Source organism: Chrysemys picta, chromosome 20 (assembly GCF_011386835.1).
Source record: "Chrysemys picta bellii isolate R12L10 chromosome 20, ASM1138683v2, whole genome shotgun sequence".
Lineage (NCBI taxonomy): Eukaryota > Metazoa > Chordata > Testudines > Emydidae > Chrysemys > Chrysemys picta.
The window spans coordinates 12,398,116-12,426,108 of NC_088810.1; the positions used below are offsets into that span (position 1 = coordinate 12,398,116).

Below are 27,993 nucleotides of genomic sequence, written 5' to 3' on the forward strand. Positions count from 1 at the left end.
GCTTGGGAGTGGAGCCCAGAGGCAGCAGCTCCTCCCTGCTGGGTGGCCATCTCCAGCCTAGGGGGACTGGCCTTGGTACCAGCCTCCGGTCTGTGCTCCGGACACCCCCCCTCTGTATGTAACTCCACAGCCTGGGGCCAAAGGCCGGCTGTGCGCGCTTCAGTCTCCAGGCCCTAGGGCAGTCCCTTGCCCAGCGCCTGCCCCTCTGGGGGGGACAGGGAGAAGGTACAGGGGCAGGCACTGCAGAGATGGAGGCTCCCCGCTCTATAGGGGCTGCCCCCCAGTACCCCGGGAGAAGGGCCCCCCGCTCTATAGGGGCTACCCCCAGTGCCCCGGGAGGAGAAGGGCCCCCTACTCTATAGGGGCTACCCCCAGTGCCCCGGGAGGAGAAGGGCCCCCCCGCTCTATAGGGGCTACCCCCCAGTGCCCCGGGAGGAGAAGGGCCCCCCCGCTCTATAGGGGCTACCCCCCAGTGCCCCGGGAGGAGAAGGGCCCCCCCGCTCTATAGGGGCTACCCCCCAGTGCCCCGGGAGGAGAAGGGCCCCCTGCTCTATAGGGGCTACCCCCCGGTGCCCCGGGAGGAGAAGGGCCCCCCCGCTCTATAGGGGCTACCCCCCGGTGCCCCGGGAGGAGAAAGGCCCCCCTCTATAGGAGATGCTGGGCCCAGCCCTCCAGTCGCTGCCCGCTCCCATCACAAAGCGAAGCCCCGACTGTTCCCACCCACCTGCTGCCACTGTCCTGAGAGATGGGGTTTGGGAAGCGAGTCCCAGCGCCAGGCTCATGCTCCCGCCCCTGCTGCTTCTGTGGGAGGTGCGATTGGCCAGGCTGCGTGTCCCTCAGGGGTGGACAATGGCGATTGGTCGGACGGTTCTGACAGGCAGGTGGAAGCTCTTGGCCGGGCGGCCTGTCCGTCAGCCTCTCCCCCAACCACATTAATTGTATTCCTCTCACAAGCGCCGCCCCACGCCTGGTTGAAAGCCCCGCATTTGGGTGGGGCATCTGGGCCTAAACCCGGGAGCATCCTGGGTAGGCCCGGCCCCGGGCAGCCCCCTCCCTTATGTAGTGGGGGGAGGCCTAGTAGCCGGTCCTGCTCTGAGCCGGGGAGTGGAGTCTGGATGTGCTTGGGCAGGGAGCGCAGAGAGGAGAGGGGGCGATTAGGGGCAAAAAGGGAGGATAGGTAGGGAGCTGGAGGGGATGAGGAAGTGGGGGATGGGCAGGGAACTGGAGGGGATGGTTGTGGGCAGGGAGCTGGAGGGGATGAGGAAGTGGGGGATGGGCAGGGAGCTGGAGAGGACTTGTGGGCAGGGAGCTGGAGAGGACGGTTAGGGAGCTAGAGGGATGGTTGTGGGCAGGGAACTGGAGAGGACGGTTAAGGAACTGGAGGGATGGTTGTGGGCAGGGAGCTGGAGAGGATGGTTAGGGAGCTGGAGGGGATGGTTGTGGGTAGGGAGCTGGAGGGGATGAGGAAGTGGGGGATGGGCAGGGAGCTGGGGTTACCAGACCCTGGAAAGGGGAATAGCTGAAGGATCCTTGTCTTCTGCCTCTCTCTCCCATTTCTCTCTTTGATCTGTTTGCTCCTCTTGCCATAGGCGTGCCCCCCGCACAGGAGAACCTGCTGGCTGAGCCCAGGGCCTTTGTCTCTGCAGCACCCCACACTGGGCCTTCTCCCCATCCACCCCAGAGGGGCAGGTGCTGGGCAAAGGGCTGCCCTAGGGCCTGGAGACTGAAGGGCGCACAGCTGGCCTTTGGCCCCAGGCTGGGGAGTTACATACCGAGCATGGGCCGGAGGCTGGTACCAAGGCCAGTCCCGCAAGGCTGGAGATGGCCACCCAGCAGGGAGGAGCTGCTGCCTCGGGGCTCCACTCCAAAGCTGTGCCAGGGTGGGAGGTGCCAGGCACTATGAAGCTGGAGAGGCCAGATGGAGCCAGCCCTGACCTGGGGAACAAAGTGAATCAAGCAGAGAAAGGTCCCATGGCAGGGCAGTGCTGGATGGCAGGGGAGTTCCCAAGCTTGCTGGTGCTGCCACAGACAGTGACTGAGCAGCAGTGAGTATGGGATGCCAGGGAGGCTGGTGATGGTGCCAAGGTGAGGGGAACCGCCCTGTGCCGCTACGACACGGAGATGCAGCGCCAGTGCTTCAGGGGCTTCTGCTACCAGGAGGCCGTGGGGCCATGGGAGACTTACAGATGTCTGTGGGAACTTTCCCATCTCCGGCTACAGCCAGAGACTCTCACCAAGGAGCAGATGTTAGAGCTGCTGGTTCTTGAGTGGTTCCTGAGCCTCCTGCCTGAGGAAATGCAGAGCTGGGTGCAGGAGGGTGGCCCAGAGAGCGGTGAGGAGGCTGTGTCTCTGGCAGAGGATTTCCAGCTCATCCACCTACAGCCTAGGAAACATCAGCCCCAGGTAGGAACATGGGAGGTGAGTGGGGTGTCTGTCTCCAAGGCAGTTTTCAGCTCCTGTCTTTGTCACTGGTGAATCAGTTAATGACACCTCTGCCCCTGTTCTTGGTCTGACTAGGTGGGGGGCTGGCTGACCCAGCAGTGGCAGTTGTTAAGGCTAGGTCCACACTACTCGCCTGATTCGGCAGGTAGAGATCGATCTTCTGGGATCGATTTATCGCGTCTCATCTGGACGTGATAAATCGATCCCAGAAGCGCTCCCCCGTCGACTGCGGAACTCCTGCTCCCCGAGAGGAGGAAGCGCTGTCGACGGGGGAGCTTGCCTGTGCTGCGTGGACCCGCAGTAAGTAAACTTAGTTCAATCTAGGAAATGTCGACTTCAGCTACGCTATTCTCGTAGCTGAAGTTGCGTTTCCTACATCAATCTCCCACCCCAGTGTGGACCAAGCCTAAGTGGGGGGATGCCGCTTGTTCCAGATGCCAGTGACATTTGAAGAGGTGGCCTTGTATTTCACCTCAGCAGAGTGGGTTCTGCTGGATGAGCAGCAGAGGGAGCTGTACAGGGACATCATGCAGGAGAACTACAGGAATGTCGGCTTGCTGGGGAAGGCTCAGGTATTAGCTGCTGTTTACTCTCTGGGCTGGCTGGGTCAACTTAAACTCAAGGCTCTGGCCTGGCTCCTTTGGTCAGTGTCTGCTCTCCCCATAATCTGTGTGGGAGACTGTCCTTCCCATGTCAGTGGGGCTAATCATCCTTCCTCGGAGTGCATGTTCACACCCTGTCACGGAGTCCCCGGGCGATGCTCTGGAACTACTCCCTACGAAGCCAGTCAGGACTCTGGGGGAGCCTCCTCTCTCTGAGCAGACTGTCTCCAGGGCAAGAAACTCACACAGCTTTAGGGTGACCAGACAGCACATGTGAAAAATCAGGACTGTCACTATAAAATCGGGACATCTGGTCACCCTACACAGCTTTGACCTTCCTCGTTCTGACCTTGGAGCATTCAGCATCCCCTTCCACACCGTACACTTCCCACAGTGAGTCTGCCCAGGCAGGGCTCTTGGGGAAGCCAGAGGGCCCTGCACCCCAACTCCACAGTCAGACGTGACTCTCAGCCAGCCGGTAAAACAGAAGGTTTATTAGTCGACAGAAACACAGCATAGGGCAGACCTTGTTAGCACAGAAATCGGTGACTTTCAACCAAGTCCATCTTGGGGAGAGGGGAGCCCAGAGCCAGAGCTCTGATCCTCCCCCTGAGCCTCAAGCCAGCTGAGATTGACTTGCTTCCAACTGCCTCGCCCCTGCCCTGCCCATTGCTCCTCCTCTGGCCTTTGCAAGAGTCATCTGGTCGTGTCCCCCTCCTGGGTCTCAAGTTATTTAGGGGTGGCCACAGCAAACATGCAGGCAGCTGGAGTAACCCTTACAAAAGTCACACACGCTTATTCCCACCACCTAGACATTGGTACAATACACAGGGAAACTGAGGCACACACAGCATTCATGCAAAACAATAAGACTCATGTACAACATAACAAGGGGAAATCCCCACTTCATCACACACCCGATTATTAAGAAATGGATTTACATAAGGTCACACAGGAAATCTGAGAGTCAGAAACTGATCGCACGTGTTCTGGCTGCCAGGCCAACATACATTTCTTACTTCAGAAATTATTGACATCTCCTTGTTTTCTCTCCTGCAAGCAGTTCCTGTTGTTTCCCAGATGGAACAAAAGAACGAGCTGAGTGTCCCAGGTCCCCAGGGCTCTGAGGAAATGGAGATCCCAAGAGGCGCCTGCACAGGTGAGGAATGGGTTAAAGCCTCTCTATGACATCAGTGAATGAAGGGAAATACTGGGATCCCAGCAAAGCAGCTGTGAGCTTCCCAATTCCATCCTGTCTCATCTCTCTGGCTGTGTTGGGGTGATGATGGAGGGAGGCCTTTGTGATACTCTCAGTGAGTCATGGACCCACTGTGCCACTGAGCTGGCTTCTCCCAGAGTATCCTTTCATAGTCAGAAGGAGTCCAGCTATAACTAAGTGAAAGCCCCAGGGCATCAGTAATGATGGGAGCAGGAAGCAGAGACTTGAACTCATCATTCGCCTGGGGTAGAGTTGTGAACCTCAATTATGTTATAAGAGGCTTGGCCTCCTGCTGTGTAGAGTCTACCTTGCAGCCAGGGAAGCTCTGCTCATTAATCACATTATCATGAGAGTGCTGGGTGTGAAGACGGAGGAGGTTGCATTTCTCAGAAGGAAGAAATTGGAGCATGCAGATGTGCTGAGACTGTTTCTGAAGCATTTGTTCCAGTCTTGGCACTCCTGCAGGGGAGGGAGAAGGGGCTGTTGGAAGCTTATTCCACCTACCTCTTCAACCAAGATTACTACCTTCTGCCTCCACCCCAATCTCTGGACTTCTGTGCCCTGCCACGGCTTCCCCTTTTTCAATGCCACCTTGCCCTCGCTTCTCCCTCCCCTTTGCCCCCCCACCCCCATGTTCCTTCCTTGCTGGATGGATCTCACACAGCTGCTCCAACCCAACCAGGTTATACAAATCCTCCAGCATAGTGACCCCTGCACCCTTACCCAATTTGCGGAGATATTCTCCCATCTGGGTGGTGACTTCTGTTGGTGACCCAGGGTGTTTTGCAGACCTCAGAATCTTTTCCTATACATGTCAGGCATCAGTTCAAACTTAAGCAGCAAAGCTTTTATGAACAGTTCATAATCTCCAGTCTCCACACCTTCCATCTGGCTATACGCTTCTCTAGCTTTGGGACTGAGTGGGTGGGGTAAGACAGCAGTGCTGATCCACAGGTTGCAAGCCTTCTCAAAGGCAGTGAAGCAGGCATCTATATTCCCCCCCCCCCTTAAACTGGGGCAATGATTTGGAGCCTAAGTTCCCTGTGGGATTGGCATCTCAGAGTCTTTCCCCACTTACCCCTTGCCTCTCCACTCCTCCATCTCCCATTCATGGTTCTGCTGCTTCTCCTGCTGTTCTGCCCCATGCTTTCGCTGCCTCTCACTGTCCTCTAGCCTTTGTTGTTCCAACTGCGACTCCTTTGCTCTCCGCTCCAACTCCATCCGCTTCAGATCTATGGACAGGGAACCAGGTCATGAAGACGCCCTTCTGGACGGGTAACTGGATCTTGTGGACACCCTGCTGCCACTCCAGCTGCTCCCTCTGCTGTTCCCGCACCCCCTTCTAGCCCCGTTTGAGTCTGGAACCTGCTTCTTAGACTGATCATCCTTCTCCAGCTGTGCAATCAGGTGTGCCGTGATGAGCCTCGCAATGCTCCACCTTCCCTCCACACAGGTCTGCGATGGTTCTACGCCATTTCTTCATTATTCCCTCTAGTAGGCCCCTTGTTTTACCACTGCCCTTATGGCAAGATGCCTCTGGTGCCTTCCGCAACCAACCGTCTGCTGGGTGCATTTGGTAACCATCCCACCGCTGCCATCATCTGCCACAGATCCACAGGCAGATGAGAAATGAGGTGAGGAACCAGGGCCCTTTAAGTACTCATCAAGTGCTTGCTACAAAAAAGGAGCCTGCCTTTTCAGCTCCCTGGTGATGGGGCCTTTCTGGGACCCCTGGCTGGGGAAAGCATGACGGGGCATCTCGTCCCCAGGGGCTAAGCTCCAGGGACAGTGCTGCCACGTGATTCTGGGGAGCTCCAATCCACTGAGCCTCAGACAGCTGGGAGCAGTGTTTGCTTCTCCCAGCTAGCTCTGAGGGGGCTACAGCAGAGGTCTTCATGGCACTGTGGTGAGCACAGCACCGCGAGCTCCTGGCCTGGCACCTTGTGTTCCCAGACATGGCCCCCAGGGCAGCCAGGGACCTACCACACAGGGTGAAGCTATGGAGCAGAGCGAGGAAGGGAGATTGGTCAGCTCGGCTAGAGCACGGGGACGCAGGCCATCTGACTTCCAAGGAACTGCTCCAAGCCCAGACACGAGTCCAGAGCTCCACAGGATGATGCCCCCAGGCCAGGCTTGGGAACTCCCCAGCACTGCTCTGCCATGGGGCCTATTGGGGTTCCCTCCCCACTCTGAACTCTAGGGTACAGATGTGGGGACCTGCATGAAAGACCCCCTAAGCTTATATTCCACCAGCTTAGGTTAAAAACTTCCCCAAGGCACAAATTCCTTGCCTTGGGATGGTATCACTGCCACCACCAAGTGAGTTAGACAAAGATTCAGGAAAAGGACCACTTGGAGTTCCTGTTTCCTCAAAATATCCCCCCAAGCCCCTTCACCCCCTTTCTTGGGGAGGCTTGAGAATAATATACCAACCAAATAGGTAACCAAGGTGAGCACAGACCAGACCCTGGGGTTTCTAGGACAGTAAAAACCCAACCAGATTCTTAAAAACAGAACTTTATAATAAAGAAAAAAGTAAAAGAAGCACCTCTGTAAAATCAGGATGGAAGGTAGCTTTACAGGGTAATAAGATTTAAAACACAGCGGATTCCCCTCTAGGCAAACCTTTAAAGTTACAAAAAAAAGAATAAACCTCCCTCTTAGCATAGGGAAAATTCACAAGCTAAAACAAAAGATAATCTAACACATTTCCTTGCTATTACTTACTATTTCTGTCATATTAGATGTATCATTTCAGTAGGAGCTGGATTACTTGCTTGGTCTCTCTCTTTGTCTCCGAGAGACCAACAACACAGAGCTCAAGGCAAAAACCTTCCCCCACAGATTTGAAAGTATCTTCTCCCCTTATTGATCCTTTTGGTCTGGTGCCAACCAGTTATTTGAGCTTCTTAACCCTTTACAGGTAAAGGAGGGATTTTATGCTACCCTTAGCTGTATGTTCATGACAGTGCCTTTCTCTGCTTGATCTACTTTGTTCCCCAGGTCAGGGCTGGCTCCATCTGGCCTCTCCACCTTCACACTGCCTGGCACCTCCCACCCTGGCACAGCTTGGGAGTGGAGCCCAGAGGTGGCAGCTCCTCCCTGCTGGGTGGCCATCTCCAGCCTTGGGGGACTGGCCTTGGTACCAGCCTCCAGCCCGTGCTCCAGACATGCCCCCTCTGTATGTAACTCCCCAGCCAAGGGCCGGCTCTGTGCACTTCAGTCTCCAGGCCTTAGGGCAGCCCCTTGCCCAGCGCCTGTCCCTCGGGGGGGGGGGGGGGAGGGGAGGAGAGGAGAGAAGGCCAGTGTGGGGTGCTGCAGAGACAGAGGGTTCTCTGGTGGGAGGGGGCACAGCTATGGTGAGAAAAGAGATACCTACACCCTGGGAAGGGAAGGTGCCCTCTGCTCTATAGGAGCTGCCTCCCCCAGTGCCCCAGGGAGGGAAAGGGCCTCCTGCTCTATAAGGGCTGACCCCCCCCCCTATGATGGGATCCTCACGGTACAAGCTGGAAGTGGGGTGCCACTCTACCCCCTTAACTCTCCAGCCTGGGCTGTCTTTCAGGATGTTTTGCTAGTGACAGGCAGCAACCCCTCCGGGTGCTGTTATCACTCAGCACCACAGCAGGTGGAGCCCCATACCCAGCTAGATTGCATGGAGCTACCCAAAGCCTCTCATGAATCACACAGCGAAAGGCATCAGCTAATTCTCCCCGGCCTTGGCCCCTGAGCTGTACCGTCCTGCCCTGGGCAGAACCTGACCAGAGTAAGTTTATTACCCAGTCCACCCCTCCTTCAGTGTGGAGAGGACATGCAGCAGCTTTTGTACCTGAGCTGAGATTTCCCAAGCACTTTGAGCAAAACACACTGTTTTAGGTAAAATATAGAACAGGTTTATTAACTACAGAAAGATTGATTATAAGTTGGGATGATTTAGCTGGGAATTGGTCCTGCTTTGAGCAGGGGGTTGGACTAGATGACCTCTTGAGGTCCCTTCCAACTCTGATATTCTATGATTTTATGAAGTGGTAGACATAAAAGGACAGATGGTTTCCAATGAAGATAAAAATAAGCACACAACCTAAATTTTAAACCTTATTACAGTAGGCAGTATTTAGATCAAGCAATGTTCTCCCCCCACTGGATGTTACAGTCCTTAATACATAGACTTCCCCCTGAAGCCTGGACCAGTCTTCTCAGATGATCTTTGTTGTCTCAGCATCCCAGTTGTTTCCAGTGTAAGTGGGGGAGGAGACCAAGGCATGGTGCCACTGTTACCTATTTTTTATCCTTAGCTTTTTTTATTTATTAATATTTGAGATATCCAATGTCCTAGAACTGGAAGGGACCTTGAAAGGTCATCAAGTCCAGCCCCCTGCCTTCACTAGCAGGACCAAGTACTGATTTTGCCCCAGATCCCTAAGTGGCCCTCTCAAGAATTGAACTCACAACCCTGGGTTTAGCAGGCCAATGCTCAAACCACTGAGCTATTCCCCCCCCCCCCTTACCCGGTTATCCTTGCCCAGACGTGGCCTGGTGGGCTTTGCTGAGTCATTGGGCTGAGCGATCCCCCTGGTGTGGTCTTGTGCAACTGAGTCAGGGGGTTGAGGAGTCCCCATTGTGTGGTGCTTGCTCAACCATCATTGAATTATAAATCCCTTGACTACACCTCCCCTGCTGATTCATGGTCGTGCAGCACCCTCCTGGGAGTAGTTACCTTCTTTGTATGTCCCTAACAAACTTATAGCACATCTCAGGAACAACCATACAGCACAATCTCATAACTTGATACGTACTAGCGATATACACATTTGGCTAGAACAATGGGTTTCAGCAGATAGCTTATAAGGCCTGCTTTGTCTGAACCATCTCATAATCATATGACAGTGGTGAATATGGGGGTTCCAGGGTGCTCCTTTGAGGCACAGAGTGCCCCAGGAGAGGAAGGGCCCTCCACTCTATAGGGACATCTGGGTGAGGTCCCCTTCCCCAGTCACTGCTGCCCACAGAGCAGGGCTCCAGTAGGACACACTCACCCACTGCCAGGGCCACACCTGGGGAGATTTGGGAAGTGCCCCCATCCCCATGGCACCCGTTGCAGACTCCAATAGAATCCAACAGGAGAGCCCCTTTGCACAAAGGCCAAGGAGCATTAGCTGACTAGTGTGATGCTAGTATCTTTTCAGTCAACTTTTAACCTGAGCAGGATTTCTCAAATCCAGACACTCACCTATTCTTAACCAGCCGACAATTTGTTAATACACCCAGAACCACATTAATACATAATAAGCAGTTTAACCTTAAATGTAGACACAATTGCCTGGATGTGCTACACACACAATACAGTCCCACAAGCAGTGCTCCCAGACTAGAGTTGCGTGCGGTTCAGCAGTTACACCAGGGAACAATGCAAGTTTACTTACAATCATCAATTCTCAGTTCTTTAGTATCTCCCACATTGCTCTCACTGCCCAGGTGCACTTGTCCTGAGGTGCTTTGAAGAGGGTGGTTACTTCTTTGACTACATTGGTCCAAAGGGGACAGGGTTAGAATATTAAAAGCAGTGGCTTAAAACAATTTGTTTCAACCTCTCTGAAGTGAATTTGCTTGGACTTATAAAGGAGTTAAAATCTAACATATGGCTATCATAGAAGATTAGGGTTGGAAGAGCCCTCAGGAGGTCATCTAGTCCAACCCCCTGCTCAAAGAAGGACCAACCCCAAGTAAATCATCCCAGCCAGGACTTTGTCAAGCTGGGCCTTAAAAACCTCTAAGGATGGAGATTCCACCACCTCCCTAGGTAACCCATTCCAGTGCTTCACCACCCTCCTAGTGAAATAGTGTTTCCTAATATCCAACCTAGACCTCCCCCACTGCAACTTGAGACCATTGTTCCTTGTTCTGTCATCTGCCATCACTGAGAACAGCCGAGCTCCATCCTCTTTGGAACCCCCCTTTAGGCAGTTGAAGGCTGCTATCAAATCCCCCCTTACTTTTCTCTTCTAAATAAACCCAGTTGTCCCAGCCCCCCTAATAATTTTTGTTGCCCTCCACTGGACTCTCTCCAATTTGTCCACATCCTTTCTGTAGTGGGAGGCCCAAAACTCGCTGCAATACTCCAGATGTGGCCTCACCAGTGCTGAATAGAGGGGAATAATCACTTCCCTGTTAGGCAAGAGTTAAAAATTCAGTTAGCAGCTGAGACAGAAACCCACGTAACTAATGTAGCCCTTCTGCCCATCAGAGTTGGCAGCAACAAGGGCCGGGTTCAGTATCTAGGGGTTCCGTTTCACTAACACAATGCAAAATCGGCTCAAGCCCCCACCCAGTGACCTGGGACAATTACATACCACCCCCCTGGGCACCTCTAAGAGGCAATACCCCCTCTCGCAAGCACAGAGTCTGAGTGTAGCAAAAGCCTTTTAATAAAGGAGGGAAACATTGCGGCATTATGTTGGGGAAACACCACAAACAGGATTCATAACACGAACCATGAGCAAAAGACACCCCCCCCCCCAGTAAGTTTGGCAGTGTCCTTTTCCCCTCAGGGGAAAGTCCAGCAACCCAACAGTCACCCCCACCCACAGTTTCTGTCCTTGGTCAGTGCAGCTCCCAGAGTTCAGAAGTTCATCTGCAGAGTTTACCTCCCAGCCTGGGGGGAAGTATGGGGGGCAGCTTCCATGCTCCGCTGCTCAGGTCAACGGCCAATTGCCATACCTCTCAGCAGGATTCTGCTACAGTCTTCACTGCCAGCTGCGCCTCTCCACTAGCCAGCCTGCTAGCCGCTCACCAATATGTCTTCACCCCACACACACACACTTAACACAGCTCTCAGTAACTTCAGCTCTTTGGTGATTTCAGCTGTTAATAGGGGAGCCTCAGTGCTGGCACACTCAGAACCACTTGCCCGAAGTAGGTCTAATGCTTAGACCTAGGAATCAGTGATTTCAACTCTGCAGCATGTAACAAGACTCCTAATGGAGTCAAAATTAGTAATGTTATTACACAGTGGAGAGAGGAGGGGGGTCAAAGTACTGTTTAGGGCCCTCAGAAGGGGACCCACACTACCAGGTACACATACCTATCCCCAGCCTCTCTCAGTTCACTGGGCTTTGGAGCCCATGTCCCTTGCCTAGCAAGTGTTACTTAGTTGAGGGTGAGTCCCTCTGTCATAAAATGCCAAGTACAGTTCTACTGTCCTTGATTCCATAACCAGGACAACAACACTTTATTACTCCTGCCCCAATAACAAAGGGACTAGGGGTCCCACAGCAGCCAAAGTGACCATTTGGGCAAGCAGTCCCTTCATGCTAGGCAGGGTGGGTGTGCCATGCAACTGAGATCAGCTCCTGAAGTCCTTTTCCACAACTCACCACCAGATGTCAGGGGAGAGCTCATTCTGACTCTGCTTACACTAACAAGCAGAAATACCAGAGGCCCAAGGACAGTGGCAGCTGTAAACACTTGATAGACTTACATGGTCAGATGTTCACCCAGTAACTCGGCCTCTCGGTAAGAAAGAACAGTACAAAGCCCCACCACAGCTCTCCGGATATCTGTGAATACTCACCCCCACCCCTTCGCCTTAAGGTAGTCATAGATAATTGATGTTATCAAAATAGTTGTATGCATATGTTCTGCTCCTGTCATTATCATGCTCTCTGAAACAATGTTTGTCTCTGTAAGTACAAGATAAATACAAATGAAATGATAAGAAAAATGTATATAATTGGTTACTGTAGGACCATACTTTTGAAGCTGTTTATCAGTCTTCCAGGTACGGTGAATAAACCCCTTCAGTATTGTCTATGCCTGCCTGATTCTTGGGGAAAAGAATCTCCTTGCTTCACACCTTGATCTGCTGGAAATGCTCCTACTAATGCAACCCAATATGCCATTAGCCTTCTTGGCAACAAGGGCGCACAGTTGACTAATATCCAGCTTCTCATCCACTGTAATCCCCAGGTCCTTTTCTGCAGAACTGTCACTTAGCCAGTCGGTCCCCAGCTTGTAACAGTGCAAGGGATTCTTCCGTCCTAAGTGCAGGACTCTGCACTTGTTCTTCTTGAACCTCATCAGATTTCTTTTGGCCCAATCCTCCAATTTGTCTAAGTCACTCTGGACCCTATCCCTACCCTCCAGCGTATCTACCTCTCCCCCAGCTTAGTGTCATCCGCGAACTTGCTGAGGGTGCAATCCATCCCATCATCCAGATCATTAATGAAGATGTTGAACAAAACCAGCCCCAGGTTGGTATTGTAGTTTTAAGAATGCTTGATAGAGATCTTGTAGGTGTTTGTCTCTTGCTATTACTTACTATTTCTGTCATATTAGATGTATCATTTCAGTAGGAGCTGGATTACTTGCTTGGTCTCTCTCTTTGTCTCCGAGAGACCAACAACACAGAGCTCAAGGCAAAAACCTTCCCCCACAGATTTGAAAGTATCTTCTCCCCTTATTGATCCTTTTGGTCTGGTGCCAACCAGTTATTTGAGCTTCTTAACCCTTTACAGGTAAAGGAGGGATTTTATGCTACCCTTAGCTGTATGTTCATGACAGTGCCTTTCTCTGCTTGATCTACTTTGTTCCCCAGGTCAGGGCTGGCTCCATCTGGCCTCTCCACCTTCACAATGCCTGGCACCTCCCACCCTGGCACAGCTTGGGAGTGGAGCCCAGAGGTGGCAGCTCCTCCCTGCTGGGTGGCCATCTCCAGCCTTGGGGGACTGGCCTTGGTACCAGCCTCCAGCCCGTGCTCCAGACATGCCCCCTCTGTATGTAACGCCCCAGCCTAGGGCCAACGGCCGGCTCTGTGCACTTCAGTCTCCAGGCCTTAGGGCAGCCCCTTGCCCAGCGCCTGTCCCTCGGGGGGGGGGGGGGGGGGGGAGAAGGCCAGTGTGGGGTGCTGCAGAGACAGAGGGTTCTCTGGTGGGAGGGGGCACAGCTATGGTGAGAAAAGAGATACCTACACCCTGGGAAGGGAAGGTGCCCTCTGCTCTATAGGAGCTGCCTCCCCCAGTGCCCCAGGGAGGGAAAGGGCCTCCTGCTCTATAAGGGCTGACCCCCCCCTATGATGGGATCCTCACGGTACAAGCTGGAAGTGGGGTGCCACTCTACCCCCTTAACTCTCCAGCCTGGGCTGTCTTTCAGGATGTTTTGCTAGTGACAGGCAGCAACCCCTCCGGGTGCTGTTATCACTCAGCACCACAGCAGGTGGAGCCCCATACCCAGCTAGATTGCATGGAGCTACCCAAAGCCTCTCATGAATCACACAGCGAAAGGCATCAGCTAATTCTCCCCGGCCTTGGCCCCTGAGCTGTACCGTCCTGCCCTGGGCAGAACCTGACCAGAGTAAGTTTATTACCCAGTCCACCCCTCCTTCAGTGTGGAGAGGACATGCAGCAGCTTTTGTACCTGAGCTGAGATTTCCCAAGCACTTTGAGCAAAACACACTGTTTTAGGTAAAATATAGAACAGGTTTATTAACTACAGAAAGATTGATTATAAGTTGGGATGATTTAGCTGGGAATTGGTCCTGCTTTGAGCAGGGGGTTGGACTAGATGACCTCTTGAGGTCCCTTCCAACTCTGATATTCTATGATTCTATGATTCTGTCAGAGGGATTGGAGCAAATGCGGTTGTATCTTAGAGCTTGGCTGTAGACAATGGATCCACCTGCTGAAGTGAAAAAAACAGATTGACAGAGCCAGAAGAGTACTCAGAAGTCACCTACTATAAGACAGTCCCAACAAAGAAAATAACAGAACGCTACTAGCCGTCACCTTCAGCCCCCAACTAAAACCTCTCCAGCGCATCATCAAAGATCTACAACCTATCCTGAAAGATGATCCCTCACTCTCACAGATCTTGGGAGACAGACCAATCCTCGCTTACAGACAGCCCCCCAACCTGAAGCAAATACTCACCAGCAACCACACCACAGAACAAAAACACTAACCCAGGAACCTATCCTTGCAACAAAGCCCGATGCCAACTCTGTCCACATATCTATTCAAGTGACACCATCATAGGAGCTAATCACATCAGCCACGCCATCAGGGGCTCATTCACATGCACATCTACCAATGTGATATATGCCATCATGTGCCAGCAATACCCCAATGCCATGTACATTGGCCAAACCGGACAGTCTCTACGCAAAAGAATAAATGGACACAAATCTGACATCAGGAATCATAACATTCAAAAACCAGTAGGAGAACACTTCAACCTCTCTGGCCATTCAGTAACAGATTTAAAGGTGGCAATGTTGCAACAGAAAAGCTTCAAAAACAGACTCCAACGAGAAACTGCTGAACTTGAATTGATATGCAAACTAGATATTATCAATTTAGGCTTAAATAGAGACTGGGAATGGCTGAGCCATTACACACATTGAATCTATTTCCCCCATGTTAAGTATCCTCACAGCTTCTTGTCAAACTGTCTTAAATGGGCTATCTTGATTATCACTACAAAAGTTGTTTTTTTTTCTCCTGCTGACAACAGTTCATCTTAATTAATTAGTCTCTTAGAGTTGGTTGGGCAACTCCCACCTTTTCATGCTCTCTGTATGTGTATATATATCTCCTCAATATATGTTCCATTCTATGCATCCGATGAAGTGGGCTGTAGCCCACGAAAGCTTATGCTCAAATAAATTTGTTAGTCTCTAAGGTGCCACAAGTACTCCTGTTCCTTTTGCAATACAGACTAACATGGCTGCTACTCTGAGACCTTGTCTGAGAAGACCAAGGCAAAAAAAGCATTGAGTACTTCAGCTTTTTCCACACCATCTGTCACTAGGTTGCCACCCCCATTCAGTAAGGGTCCCACACTTCTTGTTGCTAACATACCTGTAGAAACCCTTCTTGTTACCCTCACATCCCTTGCTAGCTGCAACTCCAATTGTACTTTGGGCTTCCTGATTACACCCCTGTAGGCTCGAGCGATATTTTTATACTTCTCTCTAGTGAGGTCTCACTAGGGAGTGTAGACTCAGCAAAATAACTCAAGTATTGATATTAAGAACAGAAGGGGAAATATAATCTTTGAGATGGAATCTCCACTTTTCCGCTTGGCACTGAGATTGGGGAGAGTCCTTTCCACACAGCTGCTCCAGGAGTCGCTCGCATTTAGGATTCTGCTGCTTCTTGTGTTGGGCTCAGTCAACTCTCCTAAGCATCTGGTGACCTCAGTTTACATGCCCTGGTTTCAGGGCTCATTGGAGGGGGCTACCCTCTGATTCCCACTGGACACGTGCCAAGGGAGTGCTTAGCTTTTAGCTCTTTCATTTCTTTGCCGCTTCCATTGGTATCCAGTAGATGGCGCTGGTGTATAACAGATTTCTTCAATCCTTTTCTTATCAGAGGCATTTTAAGTTTGATTCATTTCAAGGATTGTATTTCATTACTTGCCCCTGCTATCAGTTGGGATCCGCCTTTTAAGTAATTTCTCTTAATATCCCAAAGTTCTACCCTGGTTGATATTTTTCAACATTTCTCTGTCCTTGTGCCAGACAATGCCTATCAGAGCCGTAGGGCGAATTGGGGCGACTGCTCCAGGCCCTGTCCTGATGGGTGGTGGGTGAACCCTTGCTTTGGGAAGGCAAGCCTGCCGGCCCCACCCCTTCCGCCCAAGGCTCTGCCCCTCCCGCCCCACACCGGAGCTCTGAAACCCCCTCCCACCCTGTAAAAGGAGAAGCCCTGACTCTGAGGGGGCCCTGCGACTGGAGGAGCCCTGGCCCACCCACCCAAGCCACATCGGGCTGAGCCTCTGTGACCGGTCCCCCGACCCACCCCACCCAATCGCCAGGCTGAGCCGCCGGGCTCCCCACCCCTGAGGCCCCTCCCCCCCGCCAGAGTCGGGCCAAGCCACCAGCCTCCCGGAGCACTAGGCAAGGCCGAGCCGCCCGCCTTCCCCAGCACTGGGCCTGGGAATGCCAGGAATATATGCAAACGAGAGGGAGAGTGACTGGGATGACGTGCTACCCTATCAGTTATTTGCCTGTTGGTATGTTCTCCAGGAATCTACAGGGTTCACCCCCATTTGATCTCCTGTATGGGAGAAAGGGGGGGGGGGGGATCTTGGCTCTCATCCAGGACTCCGAATGGGAGTGGGGAACCAGGGACTATGTACAAAGATTCAGGAAGGAGTTAAGGAAGTGGTTCAAACTCACCTCACTGGTAGTCAGCCCCCACAGCAGGCCTGGTATGAGCAGGATGCTTGTGAAGACTCCTCTGGATTGGGGGATTTAGTGCCAGGGCAATTCCCTGGAAAAAGGCCCAACCCGCAAAGCTCAGGGGAGGAATTGCACCAGGTTTGTGGAAAGGGAGGATGAAGCCACATGTAGTGTAAAAAATCCCATCGTGAAGTTGCCCCACAGACATTGCACGTGACTAAATCAAAGCCTAGCACAATCGAGAAAACCTTGTGCCTGGGATTTGTTGTGCTGAAGGGGGGGTTGGGACTTCACACACCTCAGTATCTGGTGGCTGAACATCCGGATGACTCGTTACTTGGGAGCACTGAGAGCTAACGCGGACTGAGAGAGCAGAGATCATGACTGTGCTGCAAAGCCACAAGCAGGTATTTCCTAACATGCTAGGGAGGACTCAAGACCGTTCGTAGGCTTGATACTGCGGGATCCCAACTGCACCCAGCAGGGCACACAGAACCCCTTGCAAATCACAGGAGCAAATTCATACTGAGATACAGGGTACACTGGAAACGGGGATAAGTCAAGAGTCTGATGGCTCCTGAGCGTCTACTGTTGTGTTGATCCCTAAGAAAGACAAGTCTGTAAGGTTCTGTGTTGATAATAGAAAACTTAATGCTGCCACAGTTCCTGATGGATACCGTATGCCCCAAACCGAGATGTTTTAGGCAAAGCAAAATATCCAAGTATGACTAACCTGGTGAAAGGTTACTGGCAAATTCCTTTAGACCAGATGTGGGCAAACTATGGCCTGGACCACATCTGGCCCGTGGGACTGTCCTGCCTGGCCCGGGAGGCATGCCCCTGGCCCCTCCCCTGCTGTCTCCCCTCCCCTGCAGCCTCAGCTCGCTCGCTCTGTCGCCGTCGCAATGCTCTGGGCAGCACAGCTGCAGAGCCCGGCCTGACCTGGTGCTCTGAGCTGCTTGGTAGCGGCAGCGTCGTCCTGGCCTGGCTCCAGCCGGATGGCGCGGCTGTAGTGCCGCCCGCCACTGGTGCTCCAGGCAGCGCAGTAAGGGGGCACAGAGCAGGGGGGTTGGATAGAGGGCAGGGGAGTTCGTGGTCGGGGGCGGGAGTGTGGATAGGGGTTGGGGTGGTTGGGGGGGGAACAGGGGGTTGAATGGGGGCAGGGGTCCCGGGGGGGCAGTCAGGAAGGAGGGTTGGATGGGGCGGCAGGGGTTCTGAGGGCAGTCAGGGGACAGGGAGAAGGGGTGGTTGGATGGGGCAAGTGTCCCAGGGGGGCTGTCAGGAATGAGAGGGGTTGGGTGGGGCGGCGGGGGTCAGGGGGCAGTCAGGGGACAGGGAGTGTGTGTGTGTGGATGGGACAGGGGTCCCGGGGGGCCCTCAGGGAAGAGGGGGGTTGGATGGGGCAGGGGTCCTGGGGGGGGAGGGCAGGAGTCCTGGGGGAGGCATATAGGAGGTGCGGGCTGGGCCACGACCCCTTCCCTAACCGGCCCGCCATACAATTTACGAAACCCTCAGGCCAAAAAGTTTGCCTGCCCCTGCTTTAGACAATGAGGCACAGAAGAAATCTGCTTTTCTTACAGACATGGAACTTCATGAGTTTAAAATGTTGCTTTTGGATTAATTACTGCAGGGACTACTTGTCAATCAACCATGTGTTAAGCAGATTACAAGACTTTGCAGGAGCTTATATCACTGATCTAGCAACATCAGCAACCCCTGGTCACTTCACAACAAACACTTGGGGGCTGAATCTTCAAAATTCAGAGATGCAGGCCTTATGGTAAAGGCATATTAATGTAAAACAGGAACAGCAATGTTCCTTACTTTGGACATAGGGAAGAGGGCGGCCAACTCTCTCCTGCTCCCTTGGAAGTGGAAGTTACTGTTAACTGGCCTGTGCCCTAGACCAAAAAGCAGGTCCAGCCTTCCATGGGCTTCGTTAACTGTTACTGATGATTTTGTGCATGGGTTGAGTGACATTGTGTTCACCACGGCGGACTTGTGCAAGACAAAACCAAAGCCGTGTAGACAAAGACTTGTCAGGAGGATTTTGCTAAGGAAAGTCTTGTCCGAACAACCTGTTCTGGCCAGTCCAGATGTTGACAAAACATTTGAACTCCATACAGCTGAACCAGTCAGTGGTTTAAGTGCAGTACCAGTGCAAGCGGGGGGATAGCAACAAAGCATCCCCTTGTATTCTTGAGCAAGAAACTGTTTAGGGGACATCAATTACTCTCTCACATAAAAGAAAGATGTTATTTGATGGGAAATTAACCAACTCAGGCCCTATCTCTTAACACAAAATTCCAGGTTCTGACTAGTCTCCACTGGTGTGGTTACACAAAACCAAAGGCACCAGCTCCAAACTGCTGGGTGGAGCACAACATCCCAAGCATATGCCATGGAAGTTGTGCACATTAAAGGGAGAGAAAACGTAGCAGCAGATGCCCTGTCCTGGAACAAGGATTCTGACCCACAACCTCCAGTTCAGCCATTCAGCAGATGCTCCTGCAGCACGGTAAGAGAGGGGAGGTGTGACCCTAAGAGACCCTTTATTCCAACTGGCAAAGGGTGCACAACACCCCATTGCCAGAATATTTAGCTAAACTATGTCCTGTAGGTATCAGGTAAAAACTGGTGACACACTGGTTACAAGTATCTTTGCATGGTATATGGCAGGTTGAGTAGAACAAGTTCCATATGCCTGGGTGCTGGAAATACGTTCTTAAAATCTGTTTTGGAGGCAATGGATACATAAGATGGCCTTAGACAAGAAATGTTTGGCCTGTTTACTTGTGCTCCACTGCAAACTAAGCAGGGTAACACCAGAGACAACGGCAATACATTTGCATATAAGGTAGACAAAGCAATTGAGCCAATTGGAGAAGAGGAGTAGGGAGACAGCATGGTGTCTGCGTGCACAGCAGGGGAGAAAATCTTTATGTAGGGTTATAGATCACTGGAAAACAGTTCAAAGGTTCATTGGGCTATAAAAAGCTGAGGGGCTCCCTCCCTCCCTATCTACCACTTAGGGAACATTCGGAACAGAACCCTTTAGGGCTGTGAATGGCACATCCTCTGGGCCTGAAGGGCAGCAGGTGCTGGGAGCCAGAAATTGTTTTAGGCAAAGATCCAGTTTGCTAAAATTAAGTTTTAGGCACGAGAAAGCATATTCTTTTTATTTTGTTTGTAATCCTTCTGTCTCTTATTCCTGCCTAGTATCACTTCAAGCTGTGTTCTTTATTTTTATTATTTATTACAAAACCATCTCAGTACTGTGCATTCAAGGGTGAGACCTCAGCTGAGTGAACAAGCAGGTGCAGGCTCTGGCTTTTTGGAGGGAGCGAACTTAGTTTCTGTGAGTGCCAGTAAGAGGGACTGGACACTGCAGACACATCTCTGGGGACTGGGGTGCAAGGCAAGGTTTAGACTGACAAAGTCTCAAGGCATTTGCTGGTGAGGCGGACAGACTGGGATGGCAGGGAGCTGCCACATACTTGAAGCTCCAGCAAAGCTCCCTCTTGCTGAGGTGGAGGGGCTCACGATTCTGGGTTCCCTGAGGAGAGCAGCACACACCTATTCTCAGCCCTTCAGCACAAACCCGTTCTCTCCTCCCCCTGGAGCAGGGGTGGCTAGAGACGGGAAAGCGATGGGTTCCTCTGGCTGGAGAAGGATGAAGACTGCAGTCTGCACTGAGGGTACCGGGCATTGACAGGCAAGGAGGCAGCTGGCACCCCAGGCTCTATCTCCCAGGAAGGTGGATCCATTGGAACAAAGGTCAGGCTGGTGCATGCCACGCTAAGGGACAGAGCCAGCACTGTCCCACATGCCCTGTAGTGCTAGGAGCTGGGATTCACCTTTAACCCCTCTGCCCCATCACAGTGACAGGCCAAGAGAGTGGGGCTAAGTGGTAACAAGAACTCAGCACCCAGCACTCCCACTGAGAACACAGGCTGCTGCTGGGCCAATGGAGCTACAGCTACAGAGTCTGTTCCAGAGCAACAGCCACAGTCAGCACAGAGCAATGGGCTCTACCTGCCCATGCTCTGCACACACCGGGCCCAGAGCTCTGCGCATTGCTTTATTGAGACCAACCTGAGAAGTGAAGGGGAAAGTAGGGGGCTTTGGGGACACTGTATCAAAAAGCTAGTCGAGTAGGAAAGGCTCCCTGGAAAGTCCAGTGACGAGACGCCAGCTGCCCTGGCTCAGCATGGGCCCGGCTGGATCCAGCTCCCAACACCCCCAGGCAGCCGGCCCAGCACCCTTCAGGTCCTGTCCAAGGCCTCCCTGCTGCAGGCGCTGCCGCGAGTACGGGGCTCGATGCTAGCGGCTCTGGGATCGAGTGGGAGGTCGTCACCTTCTCCCTGGTGCTGCCGATGCTGCTGCTGAACATCGTGTGGGCTCCTCGGCACGGCCAGCTGCTTGCCAGGCACTTGGGCTTCAGGACAGCTGCAGGGAGGGACAGAGTGAGAACAGGAGTTGCCAAGCCCAGCCCATCAGCCCCCAGCTGGGCACACTAGGAGCCCTGCATCCACCAGTCACTGAACGTGTCTTGGGCGGGGGAAACGGCCCGCACTGCTGGAGTGTGCTGGCCACCAGTTCTTCCCTGGGAAGATGCAGTGGAGGAGGCTGTTAAGCAGGCAGCGCCGGCCTGCCCTCCAGCTGCCTGTAGCATCGCTCTGGAGTGTCTGCACCTGGATGCCAGCGCCAGCACAGAGCGGGGCAGAGCAGGCACCCAGAGAGCAGCACTCGCTCCAGGGAAGGAAATACACACCCTGCACAGACAGAGCAGAGAGGAGTGGGTCTGGAAAACCCCCCAGACAGTCACTGCAACATCAGCATGTGCCCCTGGGGAGGCAGGGCCAGACCCCAGTGCCCTTAGTTCCCACCCCACAGCCAGCCGCCAAGCCAGGGGAGAGCCCTGTTAGCTGGCAGCAGCCACAGGTCTCTGATCCCCTCCAGGCCCAGCCCTGATGCAAATGGCTGAGCACCCACAGCTCAGACGATCCCACAGAGGGGCTGGGACTCAGCACCTGACGATCAAGGCCAGAGCCCATCACAGCCCTGTCCTGCAGGGAAACCTGCATCTCTACTGAGAGCAGGGCAGGGCTGGGGCAGGAGTCCTGGGGGCTCTCTCTGGCCAGGTCATGCTGGGGTCAGGCTGAGCAATAGGAATGGTCCCAATTTGCCAGAAAATCCACCCAGCCTTCCCAGCACTGATGGCAGCTGCCAGCAGCAGCGCAAGCTGCCAGGAGCAAAGGGGGGTGGATGGGGGGCAGGGTTAGCACAGACCCAGGGGAAGGAGTGTGTGGGGGCGGGGAGGACACTCTCTGGGTATGACTTTGCAGGTTTGGCTCATTCCAGGCTCTCCCAGAGCTGAGCTCTGAGCCTGTCGTCGCCCAATCCTCCCTCACAAGGTGAGCCAGGCCCAGGTGCCATGGGGATGGGCACACGCAGCCACCAAGCAGAGGGGGAGACTCTGGAAGGGGAGAAATGGGGCGAGCCAGACTCCGAGCACGGGGGGGCGGGGGGGGGAAGAGAGGAAGAGGAAAGAGGCAAGGAACTGACTCAGCTGTGACTGGCAGGAAGCCAATGGGGGGCCACAGATGGGGAACTTCCACACCGTGGTGCCCTCTGCCAGGCTGAACTCTGGTGGGTCCGTGCAGCCCAACCCAAGGCAGCCTTGCATACTCCCACCAGGGAGGGCAGGGCACCAGCTGGACACTTACCTGTGTCTGTCGGGTCATGGCCATGCCCAGGCTCTCGGACGCACCCCAGGGGGGTTTGTTCATTGTCGGCCTCCTGTCGTTCAGGATCCGCGAGATGGTGCCCAGGGCCTCAGCCAGGCCCTGCAAGTGGGTGCCACTCAGCCCGTACAGTGTGGAAGCTGCAGGACAAACACACTGCATGAGTCTCGCCCCGTAGCTGGGAACAGAGCCCAGCCCCATCAGCTCCTGAGATAACAGTCTGCTACTGCCGCCTCCTGACAGGAACCAGCCATTCTCCCACCCAGCCCCTGGGATAATAGCCTGCCACTGCTGCCTGCTGACGGAAACCAGCACAGCACCCTCCCCAGCCACTTGTGGAACAGCTCGCTAACACTGCCTGCTGATGGAGTTACTCCATTAATGCACGCAATGGCCCAGGGGGTGGGGTGCAGCTGAGGGGCCAGACACCAGCTCAGGAGCTCTGCTCTTTTGTCTCTACAGACTGCCCCAGTGACTGACAGCTCAGGGACCCAAAGCCTGGCCTTTGGCATTGAGGGGTGGAATTCAATTCACCCACGGACACGGTGCCAGCATGGGCTAAATCCCCAGAGGTGCAGGCTCTTTCTTCCCCGGCCCCAGGAGCCCAGGGGTGCTCGGCCTCTTGTGAGACGAGACCCAAGGGTGCAGCAATCAGGCCAGGGCTGATGACAGAGCAGTCCCTGATGACAGCATCTGATCCACGAGCCGAGCACACAGCCCCCCCCCAGCCATGGTTCTCCCGGCGGCCAGTGCCTACCTCGGGTGATTCTCAGCTCCTCCCGCGCAGCGTCCAGCTCAGCCCGCAGCACAGTGCAGCCCAGGCAGCGGGGCCGTGCCCCAGGGTAGGCTGCGCCGTCCTCTGGCACTCTATCTGCACTGCCCTCTCCTTCCCATGGGGAGTCCAAGGATGTCTCCAGGACATCCCCGATCAAGGGACCGTCCAGCCCCGGGGAAGCACGTCCAGAGCTCCTGCGCTGGGGACTACAGGTCCAGTCACCCTTGGAGCCGGTACACTCCGTCCGCACAAGGCCAGCAGGTGCCTGCTGCTCACATGGGGCGCAGGGCACAGGCAGCTGTGTGACCCCATTCTGAACCTCCGAGACACTGCTGCCCCCTTGAATGGTGGCTATGCCTTGTGGCACACCGTCCGTCCCCACGTGCTCTCCTGGGCCAGCACTGCACAGCTCGGTCGCCTTCCCAGCTGCTGGGCGTGGCACTGGGGCAGCGTTCTTCTCTGCTTGCCGCAGGTGCCCGGTGCTCTGCAGTGGCTCTAAGCCATTCTCCACTTGCTGTCCCTGCCTGGAGCCCACTCTGTTGCACAGGGGCTGGGGAGCAGCTGGTTTGATCGCCCCCAGGCTCGGTCTCTGCGCCAGCGGGGCGCCCGGCGTGGCAGCTGGGAGAATAAATCACCAAGAGTTACTGCTCGAGAGAGACAAGGCCCAGTCTGGGGCCAAGGGGCTGGGCATCGGGATGCTGAGTTCATCCGGCTGCGCCCAGACACTCTGGGAACTTGGGCCAGTCAGAGAGGGTCACTGGCCTCAGCTCGGTAATGGGGAAGAGAGCATGACACTGGCTCACGGGAGGGTCATCTCAGGAACCCATGGCTGAGGTACCGATGACACAGCGAAGTTGCCCTGGGACATTCTCCACAGGTTAACGAGAGCGGGTGGCAGGGAGCGCACTCCCTGATACCTCCTCACGTAGGGCACATGTACAGAGACCCTCCCCCACCTCCCTGGAGATCTCCATAGCACACTCAGCCCCATTGGTGGGGTTGAGGGAGGGGATCAGTCAGAGACGCACCTCACTGGCACTAACCCTCCCTACGCTCTGGGGCTGTTAGCCTCAGTACAGCAACACCCACTGCCGGCTGTCCTGTGCTGCAGGCATGCGCAGCCAACGTAGGGGCAACTCATGGTATCTCCTGCTAGTCCCCCCGGGGCCCACACCAGCTGAACCCCCAGAAACCAGAGACCAGTCCTGCACTGGAGCCCACCCAGTGCTTCCGAGACAGCAGAATCCAGTGCTGGGGAAAGGAGCCCTCACCCAACAAGCCGCCGTTCCAGCCGTTCTCCTGCCCGCTGGCCCCCTGGGGCGCCCTCTGCCGCTCGGCCAGCAGAGCCCGCTGCACCACACCGACATCCCTGGCCCCTTCCTGGGCTGGCACCCGCACCTGAAACAACCAGTGTCTCTGCTTAGTGCCAGCTCGTGCAGGCACTGTCCCCAGCACCACACGGGCCCATACCGTGGAGCCACAGCAGTGCCAGGAGTCAAAAAACGTCCCCTGCACCATGGACCAGGCACAGGGCGAGCAGCAATTCTGGTGCCATCACTCCCTACACCACTCTGCTCCCATGGGGCGAGGCCAGGGGAAGTGCAACATCCCATGTGCTCACCTGGGGCGGCCACCCGGGCTTCTGGGGAACCAGCTGGAAATCCTCTGCCAGGGCGACAGCCTCCTGGCCGCTCTCCGGGCCATGCTCCCGCACCCAGCTCTGCATTTCCTCAGGCAGGAGGTTCAGGAACTGCTCAAGAACCAGCAGCTCCAGCACCTGCTCCTTGGTGCGGGTCTCTGGCTGCAGCCACCGATGGGAAAGTTCCCACAGGTGGCCGTAAACCTCCCGGGGCCCCTCGGCCTCCCGGTAGAGGAAGCCCCTGAAGCGCTGGCGCTGCGTCTCCATGTCGTGGCGACGCAGGATAGTTCCCTTCACCTTGGCACCATCACCGGCCTCGCTGGCATCCAGGCTGGCATGGATCTGTTGGGCTTCCCCGCCGAGGGGAGGGAGAAGTTGGGCTCCCCCCAGCCCTTTGGACCCCTGACAGGTGTCAGTCACTCGTCTGGAGGAGGCGAGATCAGTCTCTTTCTCCCCCCCTTCTCCATCTCCCCGTGAGGCCAGGGGGCCCGGCAGCCCCTCCCGACACCGCTCGCTCCAAGGCTGCTGCCCGATCAGCGGCTGCTGCGGCACCAGCCAGCGCAGGATCTCGTCTGCCGTCCAGTACTGCACGGCGGGGGGCACTTTCCCCTCTCGCTCCAGGGCTCCTGCAGGGGCAGGGCCGGCTGCCTCAGTCGGCTGCCCCTTGGCCTGTGCTCGCACCACCTGCTCCAGCAGAGCGTGGAACTGGAGCCCAGCTCCCACCCGCACCACCGGCTCTGGCTCCTGCAGTGGGGGTGCGGGCTGGGCCAGGGCCCCCACCATCTCCAGCTGCTTCTGGAAGAGCTTCTCCAGGAGCTGGGCCTGGAACTCTCGGTCCTCCCGCCGCATCTCCCGGTCATGCTGGATGAACTCGGCCAGGCTCTGCCTCTCCTCCGCCCTCCAGGCACCAGTGCGCCTCGCCCGCTTCAGCTCCAGCTGGCTGCGCCCGTGCTTCTGGCTGGGTCCCCGTGGAGTCTCCAGCGGCCCATCCTCCCGTGCCTTGCGCTTCCTGGCCCGGAGGTGCACGAGCCGATCCAGCGCTGAGACCAGCTTCCGGGAGGCCGGTTGGGGCTCCGCCGATGCAGATGGGGAAGGGTCTGGAGAGAGAAAGAATGCAGGGTGAGGGCCCACAGCGCACCTGGCCTGGCACGCAGCCCGTTGTACCAGTGTGGCTCACCCCCACATGTCGGCCAGGGAAACAAAATCCCCTCCATGAATAGGCCAGGATCCCCCACACGACCCCCGACCCCTAATGCAGTGCAGGAGGGACTCCTAGCACCCGCTGAACCTTCGCCAACAAGGGGGCTTACCGGGCTCGTGTGGCAGCTCATCCGTGGATGCCTCTTCCTCCTTCACCTGCACCCGCACAGCCTGCACCTCGCCTAGCGGGTCCTGCACCTCAGGGAGCATGTAGCCCGGCTCCTCACATCCCCAGCTCTCAGTGGCCTGGGTCCCCCAATGGTCAGAGGCTGAAGCTGGTGCCTCCCAACTTTCCGGGGCAGCTGTGCCCTCCTGCCTGTCCGAAGTGCCGGGCCCCTCGCCGCTCTCCGCAAGGAGGCTGGAGCGGGTGTTGACACAGCGCTGCATGATCTGGTCCATCTCCTCGTAGAAGGGGCAGCGCATGGGCGGCCTCCCAGCCGCGTTGTTCTCTTTGGCCTTGCGATAAGCAACCTTCAGAGCTTTCATCTTCTCCCGGCATTGGTCCCCGGTGCGGTAGATGCCGAGCTTGGACAGGCGCTGGGAGATGCCATCATAGACAACTCTGTTCCTGCCATGGGAGCCCAAATCGTGCACAGCAGCCGCCTCTGCCCAGTAGGAGATGAGCACCATGACATGGTCAGCCGGCCAGCTGGCCGCCCGCTCCGGGGGCCGGTCCCGACGCATCGCAGGTGTTTAGATGGGAATTGCTCAGCGGGTGGTACCACACAGAGCTGGCTGCTGTGGAAACAGCTTGCACCTGGCAGGGATAAGAGGGTCTGTGCTAGTAACACGGACACTGGGAGAACGAAGGAAGGATTTGCTGGTAACACATACACCTTGGGAGGAAAGAGCACCAGGCAGCCACACAGGTGCTCTGCAAGGGCTGATGCACTGAGGGACAGCACTCAGAGGCCTAACAGCCCTGCTTGCAACCCACAAACCTGCCCTGATCCAGTCACAGGGAGGAAAAACCTGTGACTCAAACCCTGAGCCTGGTCTGCCCTGCCTGCAAACATGCGCTCAGCTCCACATCAGCTGCAGCCCATGGCAATCAGCCCACTGTTTCCTGGCCAGACAGACTTGCAACCTGCATTCAGGGAACCCGACCAGCCGCACGCCCTGCTGGGCCATGCAGGACTGGAACTGCGGGACAAGTAGATGGCAGCCCAACCCGAGGGAAGGGCGCACTTTCCCTCCCCAATGCAGCATCCTCCTAGAGAAGGAAGGGAAATACCCAGGAGTCAGCACAGGACACTCAGGCCAAGGCTAGAACAGATCAGCCAACATTTGCCAACACTGCTTGCCCCCCACATAGACACCCCCCTTTTCCCAGGTCCCTGCCCCATAACCCACCGCCTGGCCCACTACTCCATTACCCAGCTCCCTGCCCCCCAACTCAGATCCCTGCTCCTCCAACCCTTAACCCAACTCCTTACCCTATAGGCCACCTTCTGGCCCGCTACCCCATAACCCAGCTTCCTGCCCCCCCCCAGACAAGACATGCCCCTCCGATCCACCCCAATACTCAACTCCCTGTCCTCCACTCCATAACCCAGCTCCCTGTCCTCCACTCCAGAACCCAGCTTTCTGCCCCATCCCACAGCTCCCTGCTCCATAACCCACCTCCTGGCCCTCTACCCCATAACCCAATTCCCTACCCCCTAGCCAAGCCAGGCCCATCCCTGCCCCCCTACCCATCCACCCGCATACCCAGTTCCCTGCCCCTCACTCATAACCCAGGTCTCTGCCCCAGCTCCCTGACCCCTAGCCAATCCATGTCCCTCCCTACCCATTCACCCCCGGACCCAGCTCCCTGCCCCAACCCCATAACCCATCTCCTAGCTCACTACCCCATAACCCAGCTCCCTGCCTCCCGGCCAAGACAGGCCCCTCCCAACTCCCTGCCCTCCGACCCATAACCCAGCTCCCTGTCCCCAGCCAAAACATGCCCGTGCCCAGCTCGCTGCCCCCAGCACAGACCGGCACCGCCCGCGGACACCTAGAGGGCTCCAGGCGGTGATGGGGAGAGTCCCCTGGTCTCCAGGCCCAGGCCCCGACCCGAGGCAGAGAGAGATACAGGCCCGGCTCTGCCTATTGGCTGCTGCTGCTGGGAGGTGAGGGGGCGGGTAAATAGAAGTCCAGCCCTTCCGCGGTGTGACAGCAGAGTCTGTCCAATCGCTGCCTACAGTCGCCT

General features: G+C 55.4%; 2 protein-coding genes across 13 annotated transcripts; one reads left to right on the plus strand and one right to left on the minus strand.

Moving 5' to 3' along the window:
- Positions 1-973: 973 nt before the first annotated feature.
- Positions 974-20,638, plus strand: LOC101934491 (neurotrophin receptor-interacting factor homolog). Of its 8 annotated transcripts, none has more exons than XM_005313272.5 (5): positions 974-1,177; positions 1,590-2,403; positions 2,877-3,014; positions 4,105-4,203; positions 13,876-14,937. In XM_005313272.5, exons 2-4 carry the CDS (start codon positions 2,122-2,124, stop codon positions 4,144-4,146), a joined length of 462 nt encoding a protein of 153 aa, XP_005313329.1. In that variant the 5' UTR covers positions 974-1,177; positions 1,590-2,121; the 3' UTR covers positions 4,147-4,203; positions 13,876-14,937. The 8 variants fall into 8 exon arrangements, with proteins under 8 accessions (XP_005313329.1, XP_042698426.1, XP_065429947.1 ...); XM_065573875.1 differs by lacking the exon at positions 974-1,177 and adding an exon at positions 5,494-5,716 and having other exon boundaries at positions 1,193-2,403; positions 13,907-14,937; XM_042842492.2 differs by lacking the exons at positions 974-1,177; positions 13,876-14,937 and adding an exon at positions 5,494-6,915 and having other exon boundaries at positions 1,192-2,403; positions 4,108-4,203.
- LOC101935891 (uncharacterized) lies at positions 19,603-27,950 on the minus strand. 5 transcript variants are annotated; one of them, XM_024113458.3, is made up of 7 exons: positions 27,799-27,950; positions 25,910-26,556; positions 24,582-25,696; positions 24,232-24,358; positions 22,943-23,578; positions 22,168-22,325; positions 19,603-20,887 (listed from the first exon to the last, which is right to left on the minus strand). In XM_024113458.3, the coding sequence occupies exons 2-7, from the start codon at positions 26,481-26,483 to the stop codon at positions 20,879-20,881; spliced, it is 2,619 nt and encodes an 872-aa protein (XP_023969226.1). In that variant the 5' UTR covers positions 26,484-26,556; positions 27,799-27,950; the 3' UTR covers positions 19,603-20,878. The 5 variants fall into 5 exon arrangements, with proteins under 5 accessions (XP_023969226.1, XP_005313334.1, XP_065429946.1 ...); XM_005313277.4 differs by having other exon boundaries at positions 27,780-27,938; XM_065573874.1 differs by lacking the exon at positions 22,943-23,578.
- Between the last annotated feature and the right edge of the window lie 43 nt (positions 27,951-27,993).

Bases quoted from the DNA above. Each gene is read 5' to 3' on its own strand.
- LOC101934491 (XM_005313272.5), top strand. From the start codon at position 2,122: ATGCAGCGCCAGTGCTTCAGGGGCTTCTGCTACCAGGAGGCCGTGGGG. The intron at 2,404-2,876 runs GTAGGAACATGG...CGCTTGTTCCAG, and splicing joins CTAGGAAACATCAGCCCCAG to ATGCCAGTGACATTTGAAGA. The intron at 3,015-4,104 runs GTATTAGCTGCT...CTCTCCTGCAAG, and splicing joins GCTTGCTGGGGAAGGCTCAG to CAGTTCCTGTTGTTTCCCAG.
- LOC101935891 (XM_024113458.3), bottom strand. From the start codon at position 26,483: ATGCGTCGGGACCGGCCCCCGGAGCGGGCGGCCAGCTGGCCGGCTGAC. The intron at 23,579-24,231 runs GTGAGGGCTCCT...TTATTCTCCCAG, and splicing joins CTGGAACGGCGGCTTGTTGG to CTGCCACGCCGGGCGCCCCG. The intron at 22,326-22,942 runs GTAGGCACTGGC...TTTGTCCTGCAG, and splicing joins GGAGCTGAGAATCACCCGAG to CTTCCACACTGTACGGGCTG.